This window comes from Rhinichthys klamathensis, unplaced genomic scaffold (assembly GCF_029890125.1).
Source record: "Rhinichthys klamathensis goyatoka isolate OS25496 unplaced genomic scaffold, OSU_Roscu_1.1 h1tg000481l_1, whole genome shotgun sequence".
NCBI classification, from domain to species: Eukaryota; Metazoa; Chordata; class Actinopteri; order Cypriniformes; family Leuciscidae; genus Rhinichthys; species Rhinichthys klamathensis.
The window spans coordinates 596,254-622,924 of NW_026606968.1; the positions used below are offsets into that span (position 1 = coordinate 596,254).

The following is a 26,671-nucleotide window of genomic DNA, read 5'->3' on the forward strand; positions in this document are numbered from 1 at the left end:
AAAATAAAATCATCCAAAATGCAGAAACATAACAAAAATAAATTGGTGACACTGACACATTGAAAATGTGCACATACACATACACACACACACACACACACACACACACACACACACACACACACACACACACACACACACACACACACACACACACACACACACACACACACACACACACACACCACACACACACACACAAAGGAATACATTTGTAAGGCTATAAAAAACTCATTTGTTATTGCTGTTCATGTCATGTATTTTTACTCAATATGTAATATAACTGTTCATTTCTGTTAATTTTGGTTCTGTTAGTTAGTAACTGAAATGTTGATTAAAAATTTAGAATTATATTAAAAACAGACGATTGAAATACAGTTTTTTACAATCACTTTGTTACTATTTTCAGAACCTTGATGTCATTTTTCACAACTCTAGACACAAAACTCACAACCAATGATCAAAATGCACATTTTTCAAAACTCTAACCCTTTTCTCAATTGCTTGGATACAATACACATAAAACTTAGATCATTTGTTCATTCAACAAAAATCACCTGTTCAATATGACACAACTTAACATCAAAGTACTACTATTTCAAAAGGCAATTCACACATTACATTTCAAATGAGTGTCTATTCATTTCCTTACAATGATCTAACTATCAATTGATACAACTGCTCAAAATGATAAGTAACTGTTGCATTACTCTTAATGCATAGTTGTATGGAAACAGACACACAATCTAAAAGCCAAACAATAAATCTAGAGCAGGATCTAGCAAAAATCTTATTGTAATTAAACCAGAAAATCTAAATATCAGTGAACAAAAAGAATTTCTAAAGCTAGGTCTTCTAAACATTAGATCGCTCACACCTAAAGCGGTTATTGTAAATGAAATGGTCACAGATAATAATTTCGATATACTTTGCCTTACTGAAACCTGGCTTAAACCAAATGAGTATTTCGGTCTAAATGAGTCTACTCCGCCAAGATACTGTTATAAGCATGAGCCCCGTCTGACTGGTCGTGGCGGCGGTGTTGCAACAATCTATAAAGATATTCTTAATATTTCTCAGAAAACAGGTCACAGATTTAATTCGTTTGAAGTACTTATGCTAAATGTTACGCTCTTAGATGTAAGAAAGAAATCCATATTATCTCTAGCCTTGGCTACTGTATATAGACCTCCAGGGCCATATGCTGAATTTCTAAAAGAGTTTGCAGACTTTCTCTCGGATCTATTGGTCAATGTCGATAAAGCAATAATTGTTGGAGATTTTAACATACACGTAGACAACAAAAATGATGCCTTAGGGGCTGCGTTTACAGATTTATTAAACTCCTTTGGGGTCAAGCAAAACGTCCGTGGTCCCACTCATCGTCTAAATCATACACTAGATTTAATTATATCATATGGAACCAATCCAACTGATATAGATATTATACCGCAAAGTGATGATGTCACTGATCATTACATGGTAACGTGCATAATACGTACTGCTGAAATATGTCATGTTGCGCCACGTTATAGACCAGGCAGAACAATCCTTCCAACCACTATAGATAGATTCTCAAATAGCTTACCTGATCTATCTCAGCTGCTCAGTGAACCCAAACTAACAGATGAACTAGAGGAAATGACTAGCAGTTTGAGCACCATTTTCACTAGTACATTAGATATTGTTGCACCAATTAGATTAAAAAAGGTTAAAGAGAAAACTAAAGCACCATGGTACAACAGTGTTACGCATGATATCAAGAGAGAAACTCGTAACCTAGAGCGTAAATGGAAACAAACTAATTTAGAGGTCTTTAGAATCGCGTGGAAAGACAGTATGTCACGTTATAAAAAGGCTCTAAAAACAGCCAGGGCTGAGCACCTCCGCAAACTAATAGAAAATAACCAAAATAATCCAAGGTTCTTATTTAACACCGTGGCTAGACTAACAAATAAACAGACATCACCAGAGCAAAATATACCGTTACAGTTTAGTAGTAATGATTTTATGAATTATTTCAATGAGAAAATAGAAAGCATTCGAAACACAATTATAAATGTACAATCCTCTATGGTCTCTTATGATTCAGCCTCAATTATCGTCCCTCAAGAACAACTACACCGCTTTGCAACGATAGGACAGGAAGAGCTAAATAAACTTATTATTGCATCTAAACCAACAACATGCTCATTAGATCCAATACCCACTAAACTACTGAAAGAAGTGTTACCTGTAGTGGAAGAGCCTCTTCTTAATATTATTAACTCGTCTTTATTCTTAGGTCATGTTCCAAGAATATTCAAGTTGGCAGTAATAAAACCTCTCATTAAGAAACCGCAACTAGATCCAAATAACCTAGCAAATTACAGACCCATTTCAAATCTTCCATTTATGTCCAAAATACTAGAAAAAGTTGTATCCGCTCAACTGTGCTCTTTTTTGCAAGAAAATGATATCTATGAAAAATTCCAGTCAGGATTCAGACCGCATCATAGTACAGAAACTGCGCTAGTTAAAATTACAAATGATCTACTCTTAGCTTCTGACCAAGGCTGTATCTCAATACTAGTCCTACTTGATCTTAGCGCCGCGTTCGACACTATAGATCATAAAATACTCTTGGATCGACTACAAAACTACACTGGTGTTCAGGGACAGGCATTAAGCTGGTTTAGATCGTACTTATCTGACCGTTATCATTTTGTCTCTTTACACGGGGGAAAATCAAAGTTAACGTCAGTAGACTACGGAGTACCGCAAGGATCGGTGCTAGGCCCTCTGCTATTCTCAATATATATGCTGCCACTTGGTAATATTATAAGAAAACATGGAATTAATTTCCACTGTTATGCTGACGACACTCAATTATATATTTCATCACGACCAGATGAAAACATTACCTCATCTAAATTGACAGAATGTCTCAAAGATATAAAATGCTGGATGACGCGTAATTTCCTGCTATTAAATTCAGATAAAACGGAGGTATTACTTATTGGTCCAAAAAACTACACACAAAACCTCTTACAATACGACTTTAATATAGAAGGATGCCCTGTTACTTTTTCCACTACAGTAAAAGACCTGGGTGTTATACTAGACCGCAACTTGTCTTTCGAAAATCATATTTCATCTGTTACAAGAACAGCCTTTTTCCACCTTAGAAACATTGCTAAATTACGTAACATGCTATCTGTTTCTGATGCAGAAAAGTTAGTTCATGCATTCATGACCTCGAGACTAGATTACTGTAATGCTTTATTAGCTGGTTGTCCTGCATCCTCAATAAACAAGCTACAGTTAGTGCAAAATGCAGCCGCTAGAGTTCTTACTAGATCAAGAAAATATGATCATATAACACCGATTTTATCATCTCTGCACTGGTTACCTATTAAGTTCCGTATCAATTACAAAGTACTACTACTGACCTATAAAGCCCTTAATGGTTTAGCTCCTATGTACTTAACGGACCTTCTTTCGCCCTACAATCCACCGCGTTCTCTAAGATCACTAAATTCAAGGCTTCTGGTCATTCCTAGGATATCGAAGTCCACGAAAGGAGGGAGGGCATTCTCGCATTTAGCTCCAAAACTCTGGAATAGCCTTCCCGATACGGTCCGATGCTCTGACTCGCTGACACAGTTTAAAACTAGACTAAAGACGTGTCTCTTTAGTCAAGCATTCACATAATGCTTACCTTTTAGTCCTCTGCTATGCCATACGGAACCGTTTGCCACTGAAACTGCTTAACGCACCAGTGGGGCTCGACAGCCTTATAGACAAACGGGTCGGTCCGTATGGTTGCGGTTGGGTTGCGGAGAGTTTAGGTTACGGAGAGTTGTGAGATTATGGTTTTCTAACACCTACTCCCGTGTAATGGAAATCATTATGAACATCAGCTATGCTAATTATTTCCCATCTGCCTTTCTGCTGTTATCTCGGGACGCTTGTCCCGAGAAAAATGGCGTTCGTAGGCTCCAGTTTGGTATCCTGCCTCTCACGGGGATTTCGGATGCCTCAACGCCTGTGATGAGAAGACCAACGCCTGTGAAGAGACGACTCAACGCCTGCGAAGAGACGACTCAACGTCGGCGATATGTTATCCCCTAAATATTACATGATTAACTAAATGTATTTTTTCCAGGTACTCTCTGATATGGACTTACTGTAAAGCTTCTTTAAAACCCTATGATTGTTAGCCAGAGGAGAACTGGCCCCTGACTAGCCTGGGTTCTCCCAAGGTTTTTTTCTCCATCCAATCTGATGGAGTTTTGGTTCCTTGCCACTGTCGCCTTGCTTTTGGCTTGCTTAGTTGGGGATATTTAATATTCAACAATATTATTGAACTGTGTTGTACTACTTTCATGTTATCACTGTGAAGCTGCTTTGATGCAATCTGTATTGTGAAAAGCGCTATATAAATAAATGTGACTTGACTTGACTTGACAATCTTCCACGTTTACAGTAAATCATGAAAGTTTCAAGATAATGAGATTCATTGTCACCAATTAGCATGGAGCATGAACCAATTAGACTACAATATCCATGGATGTAGCCTAATATTTTATATTTTTGCTTTGATTCCAATAAACCTATGTTGTGATTGTACTTTAGTGTTTTGCATCAATATATTACAAACTTTGTTCAATGATTCCACTGTGTCTGTAATATTCTCTCTACTACTGCAGTACTTTTACAGAGATGTATTTACTGTACATGTAGACCATAATGAAACCTGTATCACCTATTTTGTTCTACAATATTTAATGATTGTACGAACAATGACACAGTGAAACTATCGGTTGCTTGTGTGTGAGTGATCTATAGTTATGTTTCAATGGTATTTCACAGTAAATTTGTTTTTTGAACCAATGATTGTGCAAGTGCAAGATTTCTTTAAAGATGTGAATGCGCAATGCAATGTTTTGAACATTAGACAGCCTGTGTTACAAGTGATTATCGTTTTGAGTTTTGTGTCTAGAGTTTTGAAAAATGACATCAAGGTTCTGAAAATAGTAGCAAAGTGATTGTAAAAAACTGTAAATAATAAAATCTAAAAATGTATCTTTGTAACATTGTTCAGGTTTGATTCTAATCATAACATTATTGAAAACATTTTTCAGTACAAAAATGCTAAACTTTGACAAACGTATTTTATTTTTGTTATAATTGTGATTTTATAATATTTAGGTATGAATCCAACTGAATCCAACTTGTGAAAAGATATATTTAGTTAGTCGAATAGCAAATAGTGGAGCTCTATAGCCATCTAGTGGTTAAAATTATTATTTTTTATTTTAAAACTGCATTTTCCAAAAAAATGGGCACAAATCATACATTAAACCATATAAAGTTATCCATGTTATCCCCATGAATGAAAGTCAGAAATCTGGGTCTTTTATAAAGTGAATTTTACATAAAATGCTGTTTTTTTGTAAAAAGCCTATTTAAATAAATATTTATTTATTTATAGAAATTTAAAATATATCAAAATTACAGTCAAATTACATTTGTAAAAAAAAAAAAAAAAAAAAAAAAAATGATTCTGTTACAAAATTAAATGTTTTTGTCTGGGGTCCCTGGAGACCCCAAAGATAACTAGTGTCGGCCCCAAATGAAGAAAACACAAGGGTTAAGCCTTTATCCAGAGATAAATATAACACTTAAACAATAAATAACATAATGCTGTCAACATGAAATGTGTAGAAATACTCATCAGTTCACTTTGTTAAAATACATCAGTTATGATTAGGGGATTGAATATACAGTTTGTTCAGAATAAAAATCAGTATTTCTATGGAAAGTCCCCATAAAACATGGAAACCCAGCTTGCTCCAACAGAGGCTGAAGCGTGTGGTTATCTATGAGTGTCGTAATATCCCTGTCTAGTGGACGTGTGGAAGCGGCGTGAGACTGAAGCACTGAAAGCCCTCGCGCTGCTCATATGCTGAGAGAGAGATAAGACAGTAGAGCTGACCGATTCAGCTTTACAATACTGTGATCTCCATTCACACACACACACCATCTTCTTACAATTCCTCTATTAAACCTTTGACTAAATCACATCGCTACACTTTACATCTGTGTTGGCGCTGCCGCTGACCCAGAGAGAGTTGGCATGAAACAGCTTAAATAGAAGTAATGGGATAAAAGTTTAAAGTTCAGATATAAACACTGATCTAGCTTTTGATAGAAACAACTGAAGGCACTCTCTGTAATCTCAATGAGGTCTGAAAAATGAAATGCCTGATATCACAGCGCTGATAAGCACAGCTCCTCAAAACTCTCCACTGACTTTATCAAGCCCAGGGCTTTTAGTTTTTGGGTGGTTTGTAAAACCCTCAACACAGAGGCTTTATCAATTTGCAGATATTCCTCTGTTTTCAAACTAAAATAAAAATCCCTACTAATTTCATCAAAATCGTGTGTATCAAATCGCCTATAAAATCCTGAGCTTCATTCTCTCTCTCTCGCACAGCTCTCTCTCTCATCAGTAGCCATAGCAGCTCCGGAGCTGGTTCTGATCCAGGGTCAGTTTACTCCAGAGGTGTTCAGCGCATGCGTCTCTATTGATGAGGCTCCAGCGGGCCTGACACTTATATCTATATAAAGCGCTGTTACAACAAGCTAATGTTCAGTTTATTATAATATATAGCTAATGCTCATCTCACACATCGTTTATCTGCATTCAGACGTTTGTTTGTTTTTTGCAACAGGACATTGTCTACGCTATAATGTAAAAAGATTTTAAAATGATTGCACAACCACCAAATAGGAGGCGATATGCACTATGTAAATCAGCATTTAACACAAGAAGAAAGTAGTCGTACGGCGCGCTTTTTCTCAGCGTCTGTTTCCATGGCGACTCGTGGATTCGTCTCTGTTGAGAAGGTCTGGTGTGTGAACCATGAAATTAAACAATAAAACCAAATAATGTGGTTTAATCAAGCAAGAGTTCAGGGTATGTTTGAGGGTAAGATAAGCTTGCTTTCTGGAACACACCCCAGGACACAGGCAGATCTCCAAACCAGGAATAGCAGAAAACAAGGACAACGCTCAGTAATGCCAGGAACTCTAGACAAGACTCTGCGCTGAGACAAACAACTGAACTGGGGAAATAGGCAGAGAGACTGAGGGATCATGAGTGCATATCATTTGTGCAATATCTCTTTTTTAAACAATGAATTAAACATATCAGCAAGTTTAACTGTTATTCTAAGAGATTATGGGAGGGAGAAAGATTATGTAAAACTGATCAAATGAAAAACATTAAAAAACATCTGTTTTTTTTACCTAAATAAATGTATTAACATTTTAATTAAATTAAAATAAATATTAAAAAGGTCTAAATATAAATGTTCATTTGTTTAAATGTTAATTATAAATGCATATATTTGAAAATAAATTTCTCACACAAATATCATAAAAACGGTTACGTTGTCATGATTCTGCCATCTTGTCTTTGATTTCACTGGTCTTGTGGCAGGATCATGGCAGACCCATGTTTCATGTGCAGCACATGGCCATTTGTTTGGGCCATGTGCTTGCGTTGTCTCGTCTCTTTACCCCGCCCCCTTGTTATCCTGATTTAGTCATTATTGCTTTATCTGTGTCACCTGTCATGTCATGATTAGTCTCCCTATTTTATCCCCTTGTGTTTCACTGTCTCTTGTCGGTTCATTGCCAAATGTTACTTGTGAGTACCCTGTGAAAGTCTTGTCTTTGAAAGTCATTGAAAGTCTAGTCATTGTTAGTTTCTCTTGAAGTGTTGTTTGTTTTCTAGTGTTTTGTCAGTGTCGTTGTCTAGTTAGTCACCGTAGTCCTGTCTTGTTTTGCCCCCTCGTGGGCTTTGTTTTCCCGGTTATTTGTAGTGATGGCCAAATGAAGCTTTTGTGAAGCACTGAACCACTTGAGCCAATTGGTTCGAAAATGGGTTCATTACTCGAAGCTTCAGTTGCAGCGACCTCTCCTGGCGAAAAGCAAGGCTGCAGTCAAATTAATCAGTGAGCAGTATTGGAGAAACTACTTTAGTTCTGAAGCATCTTTGCTAAGATCACCCTTGGATTTTTAACTATATTTCCTTTGAAAACTCTTTGATGCACACGCTAATGCTGAGCATAATGTTCTATTTACAAATAAAAATTTATAAATGTATGTTTTGTGTTATTTAGGAGAGAGTGCTGGGAAAATATGGCATAGGTTGGGTCATTGCGGGTCTCAACTCTCCTCCACCCCTGGCTGAACGGGAGAGCCTGGTTTGCCATTCGTTCGCTGATGTGGTGGATTGTTTATCGAGGAGGGAGTCCCGGGGGTCCATCTTGTCTTCACCACCAGTCAAGCTGCCAGTGATTCCGGAGGGTCGTGTCCTAGGCGTCGTTTCCCAGGGGAATCAAGCTGGTTCCACTCCCGTGACGTCATCCGGACCCGAAGGTCTACTTGGCAAACGAGAGAGACGGCTGTCGTGGGAGTCGACTTCGGAGTCCTCTTCCACTGAGACTGCAGTCCCTGCTGTGCTTCCGCAACTGGTCACAAGCCCGGCTACGTCCTCTGCACCGCGACCCAGGAAGAAGAAGAAGAAGAGGAAGAAGGGAGCCTCTTGTCCTCCGTCTCTGTCTTCCCCAGAGCCCGCTCCAGCGAGCGCCGTCCCAGAGCCCGCTCCAGCGAGCGTCGTCCCAGAGCCCGTTCCAGCGAGCGCCGATCCCAAGTCAGCTGCTGTGAGAGCTGCGGCCGATCAAGCTGCAGAAGCAGTCCTGCGATCGGTATCAGCTCGTCAAAGTATGCCTGTTGTCATTGCCGCTGAGGCTTTAGCTAATTATTTGTCAAGTCTTGTCAAAATCCTTGAACCTGTCTGTCCTGCCTTGTCCTCAACACCCGAGCCTGTCACGGTGAGCGCAGCACCCACGCATGTCTCCGTGAGCGCTGCACCTGGTCCTGTCCCTGTGAGCACAGCACTCGATCCGGTCCCTGAGAGCGCAGCCCCCACGCCTGCCACAGTGAGCGTCAGACCCACGCCTGGTCCTGTGAGCGCTGCTCCCGAGCCTGTCGCCGTGAGCGCTACACCCAGTCCTGCCCTGTCGCCTGCCATGTCCCCTGTCAGGAGTCCCGTTACCTTATCCTCTGTGTCCTCCATGTCTGAGCCTGTTGCTGCTCCCTCTAATGCAGTATCCCCATCTGTTTTCCCGGTCTCCCCCGTCTCCACTAGTCCCCGGACTGTTTCACCATTTGTTCCTGTCCCCACTGTCCCTGGACTTCCGTTTGTTTCCCCTGTCCTCACTAAGCCCCGGACTGTTTCTCCCAAGACCTCTACTCATGTGTCCCCGTCCAAGCCTGCCCGGAGTTCTCGTCCTCAGCCCTCCTCCCGTGGACCCAAGACCCCCAGTCCTCCCATCCACCCTGGACCTCCCCCCATGAACTCTGTGTTTCCTCCACCTCCTTTGCCTTGTATGTTGTTTTTGATGTTTCACCCGAACCCTGTTATTGTTTATTCCTGTTTGCCATTGTTAGTGTTTTCCATGTTTTGTTGGTTTTTATCTATGTCACAGTCTGTCTTGTCTTGTGTTTAGTTTCCCCTTGAGGAGCGTCTGGAAGCCGCTCCTTAAGGTGGGGGTTTTCTCATGATTCTGCCATCTTGTCTTTGATTTCACTGGTCTTGTGGCAGGATCATGGCAGACCCATGTTTCATGTGCAGCACATGGCCATTTGTTTGGGCCATGTGCTTGCGTTGTCTCGTCTCTTTACCCCGCCCCCTTGTTATCCTGATTTAGTCATTATTGCTTTATCTGTGTCACCTGTCATGTCATGATTAGTCTCCCTATTTTATCCCCTTGTGTTTCACTGTCTCTTGTTGGTTCATTGCCAAATGTTACTTGTGAGTACCCTGTGAAAGTCTTGTCTTTGAAAGTCATTGAAAGTCTAGTCATTGTTAGTTTCTCTTGAAGTGTTGTTTGTTTTCTAGTGTTTTGTCAGTGTCGTTGTCTAGTTAGTCACCGTAGTCCTGTCTTGTTTTGCCCCCTCGTGGGCTTTGTTTTCCCGGTTATTTGTTTAATAAATCGTGTTGCCTTGACTACTGTCTGCTATTGGGTTCATCCTTCCTCACCCTCATAACATACGTAGATCATTAATCCGGTCAGATAGGTGGAGGGTTTAAAAGCTGAAGTGTGACACTCATATTATTTGTTAAACCATTAATGTATAATGTTTAAGTAAGAACTGTTATAATGTTTTAGCAGTGATGCTTGTTCTCAGTGTTACTTACTCAGCTGATCTAGTTGCTGTAATCACAGGCATCAGCTTCTGGAGAACTTCATCTGCTGTGTTTTGGGGGACACTAATAGAAAAAAATAAAAAAATAAGTTAATAATGCTAACAATAATAATAATAATTCATAAAATAAGTAAATAATACATTATACCTTCATAAATACCCTCAAATATGTTTTTAATTAAACACTGCTTTATAAAGGACGTGTGGAAAGTTGTTTTAGTGTCTATAACTGTAGAAGCCTTGTATTCAGCAACACAGATTTGTTTCTCTTTCTCTTGTCAATGTCGCTTGTCAAGGTCTATTAGTCTACATTTACACTACAACACTATTTGGACATATCAGATTTTGTCCTGTCAAATGCGTATATTTTCATGAATCAAGAAGTATTTTGTGTTAAACAAGTTGTTTTTGAAATGAGAAGTAAGCTAATTGTGATAAAGTCACATTAACTGGGGCAGCAGCACTGGCGCACACACACACACACACACAAGCACGCGTACACACACACACACACGCACACACACTCACACAAACACACAGACAGAAACACACACACATGTCTGGTCCACTATCTTTGTGGAGACTCTCCATAGGCGTAATGGTTTTTATACTGTACAAACTGTATATTCTGTCCCCTTACACTAACACACACACACACTAACCCTACCCCTAAACCTACCCATCACACACACACACACACACACACACACACACACACACTAACCCTACCCCTAAACCTACCCATCACAGAAAACTTTCTGCATTTTTACATTTCCAAAAAACATCACTCATTAGGATTTATAAGCTGTTTTACTCATGGGGACCAAAAAATGTCCCCACAAGGACAAGGATTTCAGATATTACCACCTTTGTGGGGACATTTGGTCACAATGTAATATAAACATGACCACACACACACAGACACTCAGACACACACAGACAGACAGACACACACACACACAGACACTCAGACACACACAGAAAGACAGACACACACACACACACACACAGACACACACACACACACACACTAGTAGTGGGAAGTTTGGATCATTTTACTGACTCTGATCTTTGAATCTCGTTTAGCAAAATGAACGAAACTTTTTGTTGATTTCATAATTAAAACATCATGTTAAATGGCCCAATATATTTAGTACTTACGAAAATGTTGATTACAATTGAAAAAATAACAATAAACTATGGGGTAATGCAGCCAAAGCCAAATGATAAGAAACGAAAACGTGTAATTGATTGATGAGTCGGGTCTTAAGTTCAGGCTATGGCGTTCTGTTAGTTCCCCTCGCCTCCTGATCCGAGACGCTCTTTCTTTTGCAACTTCAAATGCATCACGTCTGTTCCCGCCTCTCGTGTCTTCGGGTTCGGACTTCGAGACGTTACGTTAGTTCAGTCGACTCGTCAGTGTCTGATCGGGGCCGTGTGACACAGACATGATATAGAGATAGACGCTCTATTGGCCGCTGGGCGCCAGAAATGTGGCCGCCATCTTTAACCGCTCATACTCCTAGTTGCGTTGTGTAGCAGCAGTTAAGATGCCAGAGCACTGTGCAGGAGTGATGGCCATCTCAAAACACTGCTTCATGAAGCTTCCAAGCCTTTACAGATCGTGTGTTCTGAATCAATGGTTCGGAGCGCGTATCAAACTGCCAGAGTTACGTGATTTCAGGAAACGAGGCTTCATTACGTCACAACTGTTTCGGGACACTTTTGAATGTCAATGTTTCAGCGCTGATGATCTCTGTCAACCCATGATCATGAGGAGGCGCAGAGAACCACTGAACACGTGTCTGTGGGGTTTACATCATCTCTGATCAGTTTTATACATTTGTAGACTATTTAATTAGACATTAGTATAATTAAAATGAATAATGGTAGTTCATAGTCTTTTTGGCCTGTTTAGCTGAGCCATTCATAGAACTAACAAAACAAACCCTGACAATTGATAAAAGAACATATATACACTTATATATAATCTTAATCATCTAATAATCTTATTGGATAATTAGATAATTGCATTTGAAAGATTTAACTTTCAATAAAACATTTGCAATAGATTTGTAAAAGGGTTTTTTATGCATGTTTGGCCCGGGTTATTGTTGCATTTACACTGTTCTGACCACTAGGGGTCACCGTGGAGACGGTGTCGGGGTGTTTCGAAGTGTTTCACGAAGCCTCGATCACTTTATGAAATAAATGTTTTTCTCCAAAACACGTTGGCCACAATTATTGGCACCCCTAGAATTTTTTACGAGTAAAATATAAGTATATTCCCATTAATGTTTACCTTTTTTAGCACACCAGGAGGACTGGGAACATGAAATTGTCCAGCCATGACTTCTGTTTCACAGGAGTTTAAATATGAGGAAACACAAAGGCCAAATTCCCTTAATCATCCATTACAATGAGTAAAACCAAAGAATATAGTTCTGGGGCCGTATTCACAAAGAATTTTAAGGCTAAAAGTAGCTCCTAACTGGCGAATTTAGGACCAACTCCTAAAAATAATGGGCGTGTCACTCCTAACTTTAGGACTCCTAATTTTTTTCACTAAGAGTAATTCACGAAGCATTTTAGCCCTAAAAGTAGCACCTAAGTCTGGGACAGCTTAAAAGAAGTCGAGAGGACTCCTAACTCACTATTCATAAAGGACTGTAGCGCACACCAGCGCCTCTCGCAGTCGTCCGGGGTCCGCGACACAAGCGGGAATGCTGCATTGATCTGCGAACAAATCCTCTCCCACGTCTCACGCTTAGTTTTGCTTGATATCCCAGTGCCGAATTTCACTTTTATTATGTTTTTGGGCCAGCAGCAGTAACTGATCCTGCGTCCAGTTGGGCTTTCTTTTCCGTTTTGGCGAGTTCAATCCACCGTCATTCAACTATTATGGTGTGTTCACACCGAACGCGAATTTAATTATTTGCGCGAGTAGATTACATACAAAGTCAATGCAAAGACGCGAATAGACGCATCATTGGCGCCGGCCGTTGCGAATGACTCGAATTGGGCGACGCGTTTGCCGCGAATGTCTTCCACGCAAGTTGAAAAATTTGAACTCGAGCGAATGTTCAAGCGTCTAACTAGACGCGATAGACGCGTATTTGACGCTCTATTCGCGTTCGGTGTGAACACACCGTTACATTACTTCAATAGGAGCAACATTTCCTTGCTTTAAGTAGTCTATTTAGGCTAATATGATGTCAATTAACCAAGCAAGTGTTAATGCAAGTGTCGTTTTTCATTATTAGGCAAGTGGCGGTTTTCATTGGGGTATTAGGCTACCTTGATTTAATTGAATTGAATTCATGACTTTTCTCTCTCTCTCTGCTTTTTTAGAATTACACTTCACTGGGGCCTGCACAAACATGTCATTATATATGCATTTCGATGACATTACTATTAGGGATGTCCCGATCCGATCACGCGATCGGAAATCGGGCCCGATCACGTGGTTTCAGACTCGATCGGAATCGGACGTTACCTCCCGATCAGGACTCGGATATATGTAAATTAGGGGTGTAACGGTACATGTATTCGTAATTATTGAACTGTTTCGGTACGAGGCTTCCGGTTCGGTATGCATACAAACCGAACGATTCCTAAGACCATTTTTCCTGCAGACAAAATCCGCGCTGGCGCGACCACCACAACGTTGCGCGATCACCACAACGTTGCGCAACATCAAATGGCAAATGTAATGAAAGCGGAACGAAACTGCGCTTCTCATTATATTGTGCTTAACGGACCATTTATCAGTTCGGACCAGCAACATCTGTGCAGCGCGAGATCAAGCGACACTGTGCTGAGAGATCCAGTGAAGAAAACATTTGAATTTGCCACTGAAGTAATAACATCTCTGCGAGATCTAGAGAGAAGCATTCACATTTCTCCGTTATTAACCGTAGATCTCTATTAGATCAAACAGCGCTGACGTGGGAAGTCTGGGAACCAGGAGAAACATTGTGCCGTGAATAAACATGGATTTAATATTGCATTTCAAAACTCAAATAATATATATTTAAATGTTATTTTTAATGTGATTACCAAAACATTATTTGTTCATCCTTCAAAGATTACCCCCATTTATAAACCTGAAAGTTTCAAGATGTAGGAAAACTCAAAATTATTTAAAAATAGTTTTTCTTTTAATAAATAGGAAATTTCTCTGGCATTTCTTTCTTTTTGCTGTATCGTATCAAACCGAACCGCAAATTTTGTGAACTGTTACACCCCTAATGTAGGCCTATATATATATTCTCATTATTTTTTATACACTTTTAAAACATTTTTATTTTTTGTTTACATGCCTGCCGGGTATTTTAAGTTGAGGTGCTATTTGTTTTTATATTAGACTTTTTCTATATTCACTGTTGCACTAAAGTCAAAAAGTGAAGATTTTATGTTATTTATTACTTGATTGTTCAAGCTACCTCACAGAAGTGCTCTGTTTGTTAACAGAGTTGTTGAATGTTAAAATAAGGTGAATTAAATAAAAAATAAGGAACATCCTGGATCTGTTTTTTCTCTCTTCTTTATTCTTTTTTTATGTATTATATAAGTATCGGATCGGGACTCGGTATCGGTAGATACTCAAAATCAAATGACTCGGACTCGGACTCGAGGGCAAAAAAACCTGATCGGGACATCCCTAATTACTATTATTATTTTGTGTAGGACATGATTTGTTGCGTCTGTGTTATGCTCCGCATGATGGCCCTGTCATCTAACAACCAATCACCGTGATCATTGCGAGGAAGCTCGTGCATGAGAAGTGACGTCATCCATAGAAACGAAGACTCACTCTTAGTTTAGGAGTTGTAATTTTTCCTTACTAAGAGTAGGTCTGAAAGGCGTTGTGAATAACTTTTAAGAGAAAACTCCTAGCTAAAATATTTTAGTGCGATTTAGGAGTACTCCTAGTGGTAAGATAAAATTCTTTGTGAATACGGCCCCTGATGTGCGTCAAAAGATTGTTGAGCATCACAAAATAGAAAGAGGCTGTAAGAAAATAGCTGAAGAATTGAAAGTCCCCATCTGGAGAGAGTCTGTATGCAGGAATGGTCTCTGATCTCAGGTCAGGTGTTCTCCAAACTCATCAGGCGTTATAGGAGCCACGATGGAGTAGTGCAAATGTTTGTCAGTGTTGGCGTGTGCACCTGTTCTGCTGTTCTGCACAATCTCATGTACAGATGTATGTGTAGGTTATTAGATTCTGCAAACAGCATCATTTCAACATTGACGAATCCGGCCCTGAGTTCAGTCAGGTTCTCCTCTAGTATGTGGAACCATTGGTGTTTTAGCCTATATGGAAACATGTCATATTGGGTTGTTTTTTTGTTTGTATTTGTCTGTTACTGTTTATGTTGTGTAACTGTTTGTGTTTGGACCATGTGTGTCCTTAATAAAGCTTTGACGATACAGGAGAAAACTCAGAGCTGTTATCTTGTCAAAAGGAGATTGCAAAAAGTATTTAATAAAAGGGTGCCAATAATTGTGGCCAACATGTTTTGGAGAAAAGCATTTGTTTCATAATGTGATTTCCCCCACACTTTCAATTCTTTAACTTCGATGAAAGATTAGATTTTGGGCAATTTTTTGAATGAAAGATCAAAAGGATAAACAATGCAGATTTATGTTTTACAGCCAGTTTTGAAGAGCCGCTGTGAAGAGCTGAACGCCTCCAGGAACGCCATCAAGGACATTCACTGTTTTATCAAGTTTACTTTGGCCGTCCGCGTGACGTCATTATCATCATCAGGAGGATCCGCGGACGTCCACTTGCTGTTACTATTAAAACTTCATTTAGGAAAAATACTTTCTATTAAATATCTTTATATTAACTTGCTGTTTTATTACCGTAATACAGTGAACGACAGCCGTCTGTGTCTCCCAGTGTCTTACATTATTGTCAGTTTAGTGTTCAGTGATTCATTTACACAGAAACATAAGATAACATGTATGCCTTCATCTCCGAATACATTATCTGTGTCTTACATTTCATAATGAACTCAGATAAACTCAGTGCCGACTCGTTTTCCATCAGTTCTTTTACATGAATTAAAATGTTTGCAAAGGATTGTGGGAGATTGAAGAACAGGAAGGACACACTTGATGCATCCTTCAGAATGATCTGAATTAAAGACACAAAATGAAGTCTGTGTTCAAAAGATCCTTCAAACTGAGACGGCCTTCAGAGGCGCTTGATGACGTGGCAGTCGAGATATGCAGCCTTACTAGGACACAGCCACGGTTTGAGAAACACCCGCAAATTATGATCAATATCCCAGAAATCAGTCTGTGCCCCGTGATTTAAACACCTCTGATCTCTGAGTTTCTCTTTGTTCATAATGTTTTAGACTGTAATGATTGCACTCAGTGTTACTTACCCATCATTTCTGAATCCAATTAAGCTCCTCAGGTTAAACCTCTGCAGTGTCTCCTCTGAGGACAACAACACAAACACTAAAGCTGACCACTGAGACGAGGAGAGTTTCACAGCACGTAATCCTCCAGACGTATGAGGTTTAGGCTGCGTCCCAATACCTCCCCTTACCCTAGATTTCTGCCCTAACCCTTGTTTTTGCGCGTTCTCGTGTAGGGGTAGGGTGTCCCAATACTCCAAAGAGCAAGGGGGAGTGCTATTCTCCCCTTAAAATCAACCCTCAAAACATAGTGCGGTCCGATGCAGGCTTAAAACGAAGTGGAAGATGAAATTACCCAGGATACCTTGCGAACTCAGCGAGCCGGTCAAATTTTTCAACTAAGATGGCGGACACCGCTGGAAAGGAACAATTTTATTTTAAGTATATTTTCGCAAATACGCATGTTAAAATGTCGAAATATGTTGGAATATGTTAGTTTGATGCACATCCAATGGACTGTTGAGTTTTCAACACTAATGTTAGAAAATATTTCACGAAGCTATCTGACGATGTTCATATGATATCTGCCGAGTGCTTCAAAAGCAAATCAAATATACATCTGATCTGGGTAAGTTAGTTAATCTAATTTTATTTTCGATTTTGGCTTCCAAGGATTATAAAAAGAAGATATGTGAGGTAAAATTATTCAAAACTAGCCGCGTTCGTCTAGCGCATCATCTTCCCTTCACAGCGCGCTGTCATTTCTCTCTAAACCCAAACCTAACGTCAGAATCAGCACTGAGCACAATCGGTGATTGTTGTAAAGTGCAGTGTCTGCGGTTTCTAAATTGCGGGACGTTGGTGGTAAAAACAGCTACTAAAAGCACAATGATCCGCGCAAGAGACGTTGCCACGGTTCCCATGGCGGCGCGCGCGCGTTCGGAAACGGATTGCAACTAACGTTAGACAAGCAAACTTTGGGTTTTGTGTGCGCTTCTAAACGATCAGATACAAACAAATATATGGCAAAATTACCGGAAATGCGTCTTCTATATTCCACATGTCTTCTCTGTTGATTCATCAGATGTAGATAAACGAAAACAGCCCACACAACAGGCAACACAACAACTGGAACCGGCAATTTTATGAATAAAAATAGTAGTAGAAGTAGTAGACACTTTGACGCTGCGCGTGACGTATTGAGGATTGCCGCGCTAATTTGCATATAGTGGTGTCCCATTTCACAGGGAAAGATCTTCAACTCCACTTCCCTCGTTGAGGGGACATTACTTTCGAGGGCACTCAAAGTGGAAGTTTTAAGGGGGGAGAAATGGGACAGGGCCTTAGCCTCGTTCACTAGAGAAAGATCACCCAGTTCATTCAGACAGTGAAACAGATTGATGTATTTATCTGGAGAGGGATTCTCACTGATCTTCTCTTTAATATAGTCAACTGTTTCCTCATTGTTGTGAGAGCTGTTTGCTGTCTGTGTCTTTAGTTCTTGTAAGAGACTCTGATTAGACTTCACTGACAGACCCAGAAGGAAACGAAGGAAAAGGTCCAGATGCCCATTTCTACTGTGTAAAGCCTCATCCACAGCTCTCTGATGGAGATCAGATAGGGACACTTTGCCTCCATTAGTTGGTTTGGTAATCTGGTCAAACACATTGATGTTATTGTTGATAAAGGAGAGATGCAAATATAGAGCTGCTAGATGTTCCTGAATGCTCAGATGAACAAAGCAGAAGACTTTCCCCTGACACAAGCCCAACTCCTCTCTGAAGATCTGAGTGCACAATCCTGAGTAAACTGATGCTTCTGCCACATCAATGCCACACTCGCTCAGGTCTTCCTCATAGAAGATCAGGTTGCCTTTCACAAGCTGCCGATACGCCAGTTCCCCCAGTTTGACAATCATGTCTTCATCTTTCACTTTCTTCTCATAGTCCTTCTCATGTTTGATGTTGGTCTGAATGAGCAGGAAGTGTGTGTACATTTGAGTGAGAGTCTTGGGAATCTCTCCTCTCTCTGCTCCACTGCACATCTCCTCTAGAACAGTGGCTGAGATCCAGCAGAACACTGGGATGTGGCACATAATAAAGAGGCTCCTTGAGGACTTCAGGTGTGAGATGATCCTGTGGGCCAGACTCTGATCACTGATTCTCTTCCTGAAGTATTCCTGCTTCTGTGTGTCACTGAAGCCTCGTACCTCTGTCACTCGATGGACACACTCAGAGGGGACGAGATCCGCTGCTGCTGGTCTGGAGGTGATCCAGATGAGAGACGAGGGAAGCAGATTCCCCACAATGAGGTTCGTCAGCAGCTCGTCCACTGAGGCGGATTCAGTCACATCACACAACCTCACATCGCTCTGAAAATCCAGACACAGACGACACTCATCCAGACCATCAAAGATGAACAGCACTTTATACTCATCACTGGATATGGCCATTTCTCTGCTTTCAGGGAAGAAGCGATGAAGAAGATCTGAAAGACTGAGTGTTTTGTCCTTCATCAAGTTGAGCTCTCTGAAAGCGAGTGGGAATATGAGCTGGACGTCCTGATTCTCTTTCCCTTCAGCCCAGTCCAGGATGAGCTTCTGCACAGAGACTGTTTTTCCAATGCCAGCGACTCCCTTTGTCAGCACAGTTCTGATGGGTTTGTCTTGTCCAGGTAAAGGTCTAAAGATGTCACTGCATTTGATCGGTGTGTCCTCTGTTTCTGCTCTCCTGGACTGTGTCTCAATCTGTCTCACCTCATGCTCATTATTGATCTCTCCACTTCCACTCTCTGTGATGTAGAGCTCTGTGTAGATCTCATTCAGGAGTGTTGGGTTTCCCTGCTTTGATATTCCCTCACACACACACTCAAACTTCTGTCTCAGATTTGATCTCAGTGTGTTGAGGACTTCAGCAGGTTTAGATTCATGGCTGTAAGATTAAAATACCACATTATTACACAAGTCAGAGAAGTCAATAGACATAAATTATAAAAAAATATATTTATGGTACACAGAACATCATTAGCGTTCTGAAATGTTTAAATCATTAATCATGTGTTTGAGTGATGTGTGATGTGGATTGAAACACCTAAAATTAAACAACAGCAACAAAAGTCCTGCATTTTACCTGAAACCAGGACACATGCTTTCATTAAAGTCTTGTGGTTGAATCACAGGCTTGAACACAGTTTTGTTTTTAACTGGTCTGGATGGAAGATTTGACCTTAAATCAGAATGAAGAGGGTAAAGAATCAGACACACTGATATTGATGTAATTGTGTCATTAACTGAGTAACAGACCAACAGCTTTTACAGTGTGTGAATGTATTAACAATACAATACATAGAGCTTTACACAAGAGCACAATGATCATCATTAATAGACTGAAACTTACAGGATTTTAACTTAGAATTATTTGGTTCAAATCCAAATCATTAAAATGCTGTATATTAACAATTTAATTAAAATAGAATACTATAAGCATATCTTTTATAGAAATGATATACCTGAGATTAGGCCGTGTGTCTCCACTCTTAAACTTTAGTGGCTCATCCATAGAGCGGTCACTCTTCACAGACACACAGCTGGACTCTGGTTTTTGTCTCTTCTGCTGGACTGAACTGGTTTCAAAACTAAGTAAAATAAAAAAAACCATACACACTTATAAACTTTGTGCACTTTTACAGGAATCTTCTGTCTTAGGAAACACCAGGGAGTGTTGTAACACTTTTGCTTTAGCGTCTGTAACTCAGTGTGTTTTGCACTGTGTCAAACTTTGATTATAATTATTTTGAGAAATTAACTTACTGGTTTGCAAATGTTAAGCATGATTAAAAAAAAAAAAAAGCAACTGAGAACCCCCCCCCCACCCCACCACCCCCCGTAATATTAAGAATTAGGAATTCAAAGCAAACAATTTGAAAGCAACTATAGAATTACAGAACAGGGCACAACCTAACACTTTTTGACTTTCTCAGTTTGTGTAAATCCGCTTCAGAGAATTTATTTTTACCACATTAAGCAACTGAAGCAACTGAAACAAACCCTGTAATATTAGGAATTGAAAACAAACAAATTCAAAACAACTATAGAATTATAGATTAATTTAAACTCAGGTGAACATCAACCGCGATCAGACGACTCTTCTCAACGGCACAATGGAGGACGAAGACTCAACCGACTAAAGAGACCAATGTGTTGCTGAGCTTAAAGGGGTCATATAATGCCATTTTTGTACAAGCTAACATGATTCTTTAGGGTCTAAATTAAAAGTTTGTAATATACTTTAATTAAAAATTCTCATTAGTATTGTAAGAAAACACTTATTTTACCTGGTCAAAAACAGCTCTGTTTTCAGCACACCGTTTCAGTGCATATGCCTTTAAATGATAATGAGCTGTGCTGACTCCGCCTCTCTGTTCTGTGCATACACCAGAGCCGGCTCTGGCGTACACCGTTTGTAACACAATAACACAATAACCATAACGCGTTGTTCAGTATAAACGTGGGATTATGCATTATATTGAGAACGTCATACATAGAAAACATGCCGTAATGTACCCTGAGTGTAAACCTTAGACGCATTCATTGTGGAGCGTGCAGCTAGCGATTTGCAAGGATTAATATAAATATTAATATAAAGTTTAATAAAACGTTACACTCACTTCAGTTGTTCTAGAGGTTCAGCAGGAACACGAATAGATGGTACCGATCCTTTCATGAGCAGCTTCTTAGCAAATCCAGCTTTATACTGACCCTGGTTTATAAAGCAGTCTGGTGTGTGAAATGATTCGCGCAAACATGAGAGCATTGACGTTGCTCGTGGGGAATATTCCCTTCGAAAACAAACTCAGCCACTGCGTCTTCGGCGGTTCGGATTTAGGAACATTAAAATGACTGTGTTCGTTATTACACCCAAGAACAGAACACCACAATCGCTTAGACGCCATTCTGCTCATAGACAGTGCTCCAGCATATCAACAATGACCGCGCCGGTCCGCGCAGACTATGATTGACAGCTCTCACGAGCGAGGGTGGGTCTGTGTTGAAACCCGGCTGTCAATCAACAATCGCGGGAGGGGCTTCCGAGCGTGTGACGTCACACGGTCGAACGGCTCGATTTGAGGCAGGGGAAAACATATAAGGAGATTAAAACAAAAACACTGGATGGATTTTTATCATTGATGGCTGTGTAAAGGCACTGCCAACACACATTTCAGTACAATCAACTTGTAAAAGTGCATGTACCATTATATGACCCCTTTAAAGATAAACCAGCTTACTGTACTCTAGTAACGGTATCTTGCTGTGAAACATCACTGTTCTGACCAGACACTGTGAAGCTCTCAACAAATCTGAACCAGCGCTTACAAAAATCTGCTCAATTCTACACCGACTCCATTATATAAAGGTGGAGAAACCTCAGCTCACATTTACTTGATGTCATTGCTAGTGTTAGACTGACTGACTGAGATAAATTATGCATCTAATTTAAAAGTGTCATACTATAAGCAAACCTTTTATAGAAATGATATACCTGAGATTAGGCCGTTTGTCTCCACTCTTAAACACTGGTGGATGATCCATAGAGGCGTCACTCTTCACAGACACACAGCTGGACTCTGGGTTTGAGCTCTTCTGCTGGACTGAACTGGAACACAGAACAGATTCAGTTTAATCCTCTAGATTACTGTGTTCATTCTTTATGAGAGGAACCATATTAATAAAAACACATTCATCTTTCATCCTTAAAGCACTTTGAGGAAACTTTATGATCTTTTTATTTAATATTTCATGTTAGTTTCAAAACAAAAACACAGGCAAAAATAGGTAAAAGATATATTTTTTCCTGTAAACTTTCTTTGATCTGTGTGTCTGTGGGGTTTGTAACTTTTTCTGAGATGTGACACAATATTTAACTGTGTTTGTTGAAAGTACCTGCGTCCTGGAGAGAAATCTCCATCTCTGGATGCTTGTGAATCAGCCATGATGAAGATGCAGGAGAATCTGATGAGTTTGATCTCCTCCACTGACTCTGATGAAGAAACATTCACACACTACATTAAATGATTAAATTAAACATCATTCATAATTTAGCTGAACATGTCTGGAGTGTGTGGGAAAAGGATCGTGTGACTGCACTCTCAGAAAAAAAAAGGTACAAAAGCTGTCACTGGGACAAAAAGGGTCCTAATATCATATTATGGTATGTACCAGTTAGGTACTAATATGTACACTTTTGGTACGGTAGACTTGAAAATCATGCTTCCCCCATCATTGTTGAATCACGGAAGCTACACCAGTTACTTTTGCCAATAGATTTATTATTTAAACGTGTCATGTCAGACAGAGAGAAACAGGCATATAACAATAAGGCTACATGAGAGGAGGTCTTCATTCTAGATTTATCAAACATTTCTTAAACATGGCACAATCCACTCCTAATGCACATTAAGAAACTATTTCTTCAGTGTATACATTAGTGGTATACAAATGGTACATTTGCATCAGTTGAAACATTCCTTTTCTTGCAAAGAGCATGCCAACTGTCTCAGTGAACATTGCATTGCAGACATACTGTACCCCAAAATATAACTCAAGGAGCTCTCTGCTCAGCACACATGTACAAACACTGTCTGACTTCATAAAAAAAAAACATTACGAAATTATCATAAAAAATGAATAAAGAAAAATAAAAAAATAAAAAAAATAACATTAAACAAATTTTTTTTCAGTCTTCAGGTACCAATATGCACCTTTGAGGGACTAATATGCACTCTTTAGGTAAAGGTGCACCTTCTGAAAAGGTACAGCCACAGTGACAGCAAGTACGTTTTTTCTGAGAGTGTGCTTTAACTCAAGCTCATAATTACACACACACACACACACACACACACACAAACAAGTCGGCCGTTTCATTTAGAATTTATGAAAATTAACGGACACCGAGAAACGCTGAACATGTTCGGGTGAAAGAAAACAAACCCCGACCCGCCTCGACAGACTCTGGCCCGATTTTTTTAAAAGGCGTTTGTCTTTGAGGTGATTTGGCCTATGCATGTTTACACATTTGCAGTTAAACTTCTGAAGAATCACAAACATCACCAAACCTAAAAGAAACCTTGAAGTGAAAGAACCCCGTAATTAAATATTTTATGTCAAACAATCAATCACTTAAAATGTCCTCCAGAGATTCATATTAATATGAGGAAGTCACACATGAACACTCACCTTGATTCAACTTTTACAAGATACATGATCTCAAATCCTCCAGCTTTAACATTATATAGATACACGGAAATTCCTTCTTAAACGTTCATATACTTTGATGCTGTTTTCCCCGTGTCGTATTCCTATTTTTCCTGCTTAAAATGGCGACAGGAGAACTAACTTTCACTTTCTATGTGTGACGAGAGAGAGAGAGGTAAACAGAGACGCGCGTTCACGAGAGCACCACGGCGCATGCGTGTGAGAGCAGACGTTGTTGCGTGAACGCGCGTTAGAGATTAATATTTTGTAAATAAAGTGGTAAATTATGTTGTTGTTTTTTGCGTTAAACACTCGCGTCTTTTTTACCCTCTGTGACACTGTGTGTCTTCTGCGCTCTTCATGCGGTGTGTGTTGGGGAGCTGAAGCACTGAGAGGAGAGAGAGAGGCTTAATAAACTGGTAAAGAGGGCCAGCTTTATCCTGGACTGTCCTCTGGACACCATCGAGGAGACGTGAGCTAAGCTGACTTCATCATAGACGACATCTCTCAGCCCTGCATGAGACTGTGTGTCCCTGACCAGCTCCTGATCAACTTTATTAATCCCCACATTTACATTCGCAGCAGTGAGAGAGAGAGAGAGAGAGAGAGAGAGAGAGAGAGAGAGAGAGAGAGAGAGAGAGAGAGAGAGAGAGAGAGAGAGAGAGAGAGTGAGTGAGTGAGTGAGTGAGAGAGAGAGAGAGAGACCTTTAAAATCTAATTTATTTTACATTAAATATTCCAAAACACAAAGAAACAAACGCCTTAAAAAATTTTTTTTTAAAAAAATAAGTACAAATAATAATGTAAAATTTAACAACTCAACCTATCTTTTATAACACTCCAAAGCTTATCTGATAACCTTGCCCTTCATTGGGCTTACACATCACACCTTCTGTTCCCCACATCAAAAAAAGGTCTCAATATCATTTACCAATTCATAATAGTCAAGTCAAGTCATCTTCATTTATATAGCGCTTTTAACAATGGATTGTTTCAAAGCAGCTTTACAGAGATAAACATATAATTTAAGGTAACAGATTGTTTTGGCGTTATAGCGGTTCTTGAATAATGTTACTTCCAGCTAAAGTTAACTTTGATTGATTCACCTCCGTCGAAATGATCAGACTTTAAACGCGAACCTGTGATTAACGCTGACGGCGTTCACATGCTCATTCAGAATTCTATAGTTATGTGCTTTTTAAATTATGTGCGCAGGTTTGTAATTCATACAACCCAGCCTAAACAAACTACTTTTCTTGCCTATAAATTGATACAGAATTTTGTTTTATTTTATCACTTCGGGGTACGCGAGCCGGAATTCACAGCGCTTTATCTGTAAAGTGGGAAAGGGATCCTCCATACGGAGAGGATAGTGAGGATAATAAGCAAACTCCAGCATCAAACGACCCTTTATAAAACCTTGTAACATCTGCACTGGATCTACTCTAATGAAGAGTCCTGTTTTTCCTGGTTAACCAGATTGACATCTTTGCTTTACCAAAAATAAAACTCAATAATACTACTTTTTGTTTATTTGTAGCCCTATATTTTGGCCCATATATAAACAAACCATTAGTAAACAAAAAACCTAACCTTTGGCAAACATTTTTTAACAACCAAAAAAGTTCACTTAGTCTTGAACATTCAACAAAAAGATGATGAACAGTTTGAGATTCCCCACAGAAACTACAGTCTACACTATGCAAAGGATCCAGATGTGCTTTGTACCTGTTTGTGGCTCTTGCCCGATGTACAATCCGCCACTGAAAATCCCCTAGTCTTTTTTCAATGGGCTTCTTGTACAGGGACCTCCAACTACCTTTCTGGAAGATCCTTGCTCAGCTTCTCCAATCCATTTGGACTCAATCACTTTGTCCAGAGCTCTTAGATTAAGAGCTTTAACACAAATCATGTACAGGGCTTTCTTGGAAAAAAGTTCAAAGTTTCCAGGTTCAGGTGTTCTACAAGTCAGTAGACTCCCTTCAGTCTGTTCCCAATCTCCCACTTCTGCAGACACACGCATTTCAGGGAATAATCCATCAAATTCCTCCAAATGTAACAACAACTGAAGATGCAAAAGATTCTTTATTTCTGCCAGCAGTCTTTGAAGAACTCGAAGAGACCGAATGTCTGTTTTAAGATGCAATTCTTCTGCTGTAATCCACTGGTTGTTAATCTTTAAATGTCCAATTTTACAAATGCCAGCTTTTATCAGATTATTACGTAGAGTGACTGAATTCAGTAGTTCAATAGACAACAGACCGTTAAAGAACAAAGGTTCTTCCATTGTCCAAACGTTAACTCTTTCCACACTTGTAAAGCTGAAGCATAAACAGACGTAAGTCCGTTAAGGTCCATGTTCTTCACGTTCATTAAGAACAGATGTCTGTCCAGACCCAGACGACCAACCCTCCTCAAGAGGGCACACGCCACTTCCATCCAGTTCTGGTCCTGATGGTGAAGAAACCTTTGGACAGTCTTTAGACGAAAAGCTGCATACCTGGATTTTAATTCAATTAGGCCTTGTCCTCCTTCATGAACTGGTAGGTACAGAACAGCTTCTTTCACCCAGTGCTTTCCAGTCAACAAGAACTCTCTGGATCTCTACAAAAAAGTCCATTGGTGGGTCCAGGACATTCAGCCTGTGCCACAGGGTAGACGCCACTAAACTGTGGATAACCAGCACTCTTCCCCTATACGATAGTCGAGGCAGCAACCAGTTCCATTTAGATAACCTAGCACATACTTTATCCTTTACATTCTCCCAATTATTGTTTTA

At 39.8% G+C, this 26,671-nt stretch overlaps 1 protein-coding gene across 50 annotated transcripts in view; it reads right to left on the reverse strand.

The window, feature by feature from the left end:
- LOC130072179 (protein NLRC5-like) overlaps window positions 1-26,671 on the reverse strand; it is a 912,375-nt gene that overhangs the window by 530,599 nt on the left and 355,105 nt on the right. For 6 of the 50 annotated variants that reach the window (XM_056237191.1, XM_056237193.1, XM_056237192.1 and 3 more), the window contains exons 10-11: window positions 22,181-22,294; window positions 20,151-20,276 (exon numbers count right to left, since the gene is read on the reverse strand). The exons of 43 other annotated variants lie outside the window; for them this stretch is intronic. In XM_056237191.1, the coding sequence (XP_056093166.1) occupies window positions 20,151-20,276; window positions 22,181-22,294 (240 nt within the window). The remainder of the gene's footprint in view (window positions 1-20,150; window positions 20,277-22,180; window positions 22,295-26,671) is intronic. One more of the 50 variants, XM_056237189.1, reaches the window with a different exon arrangement.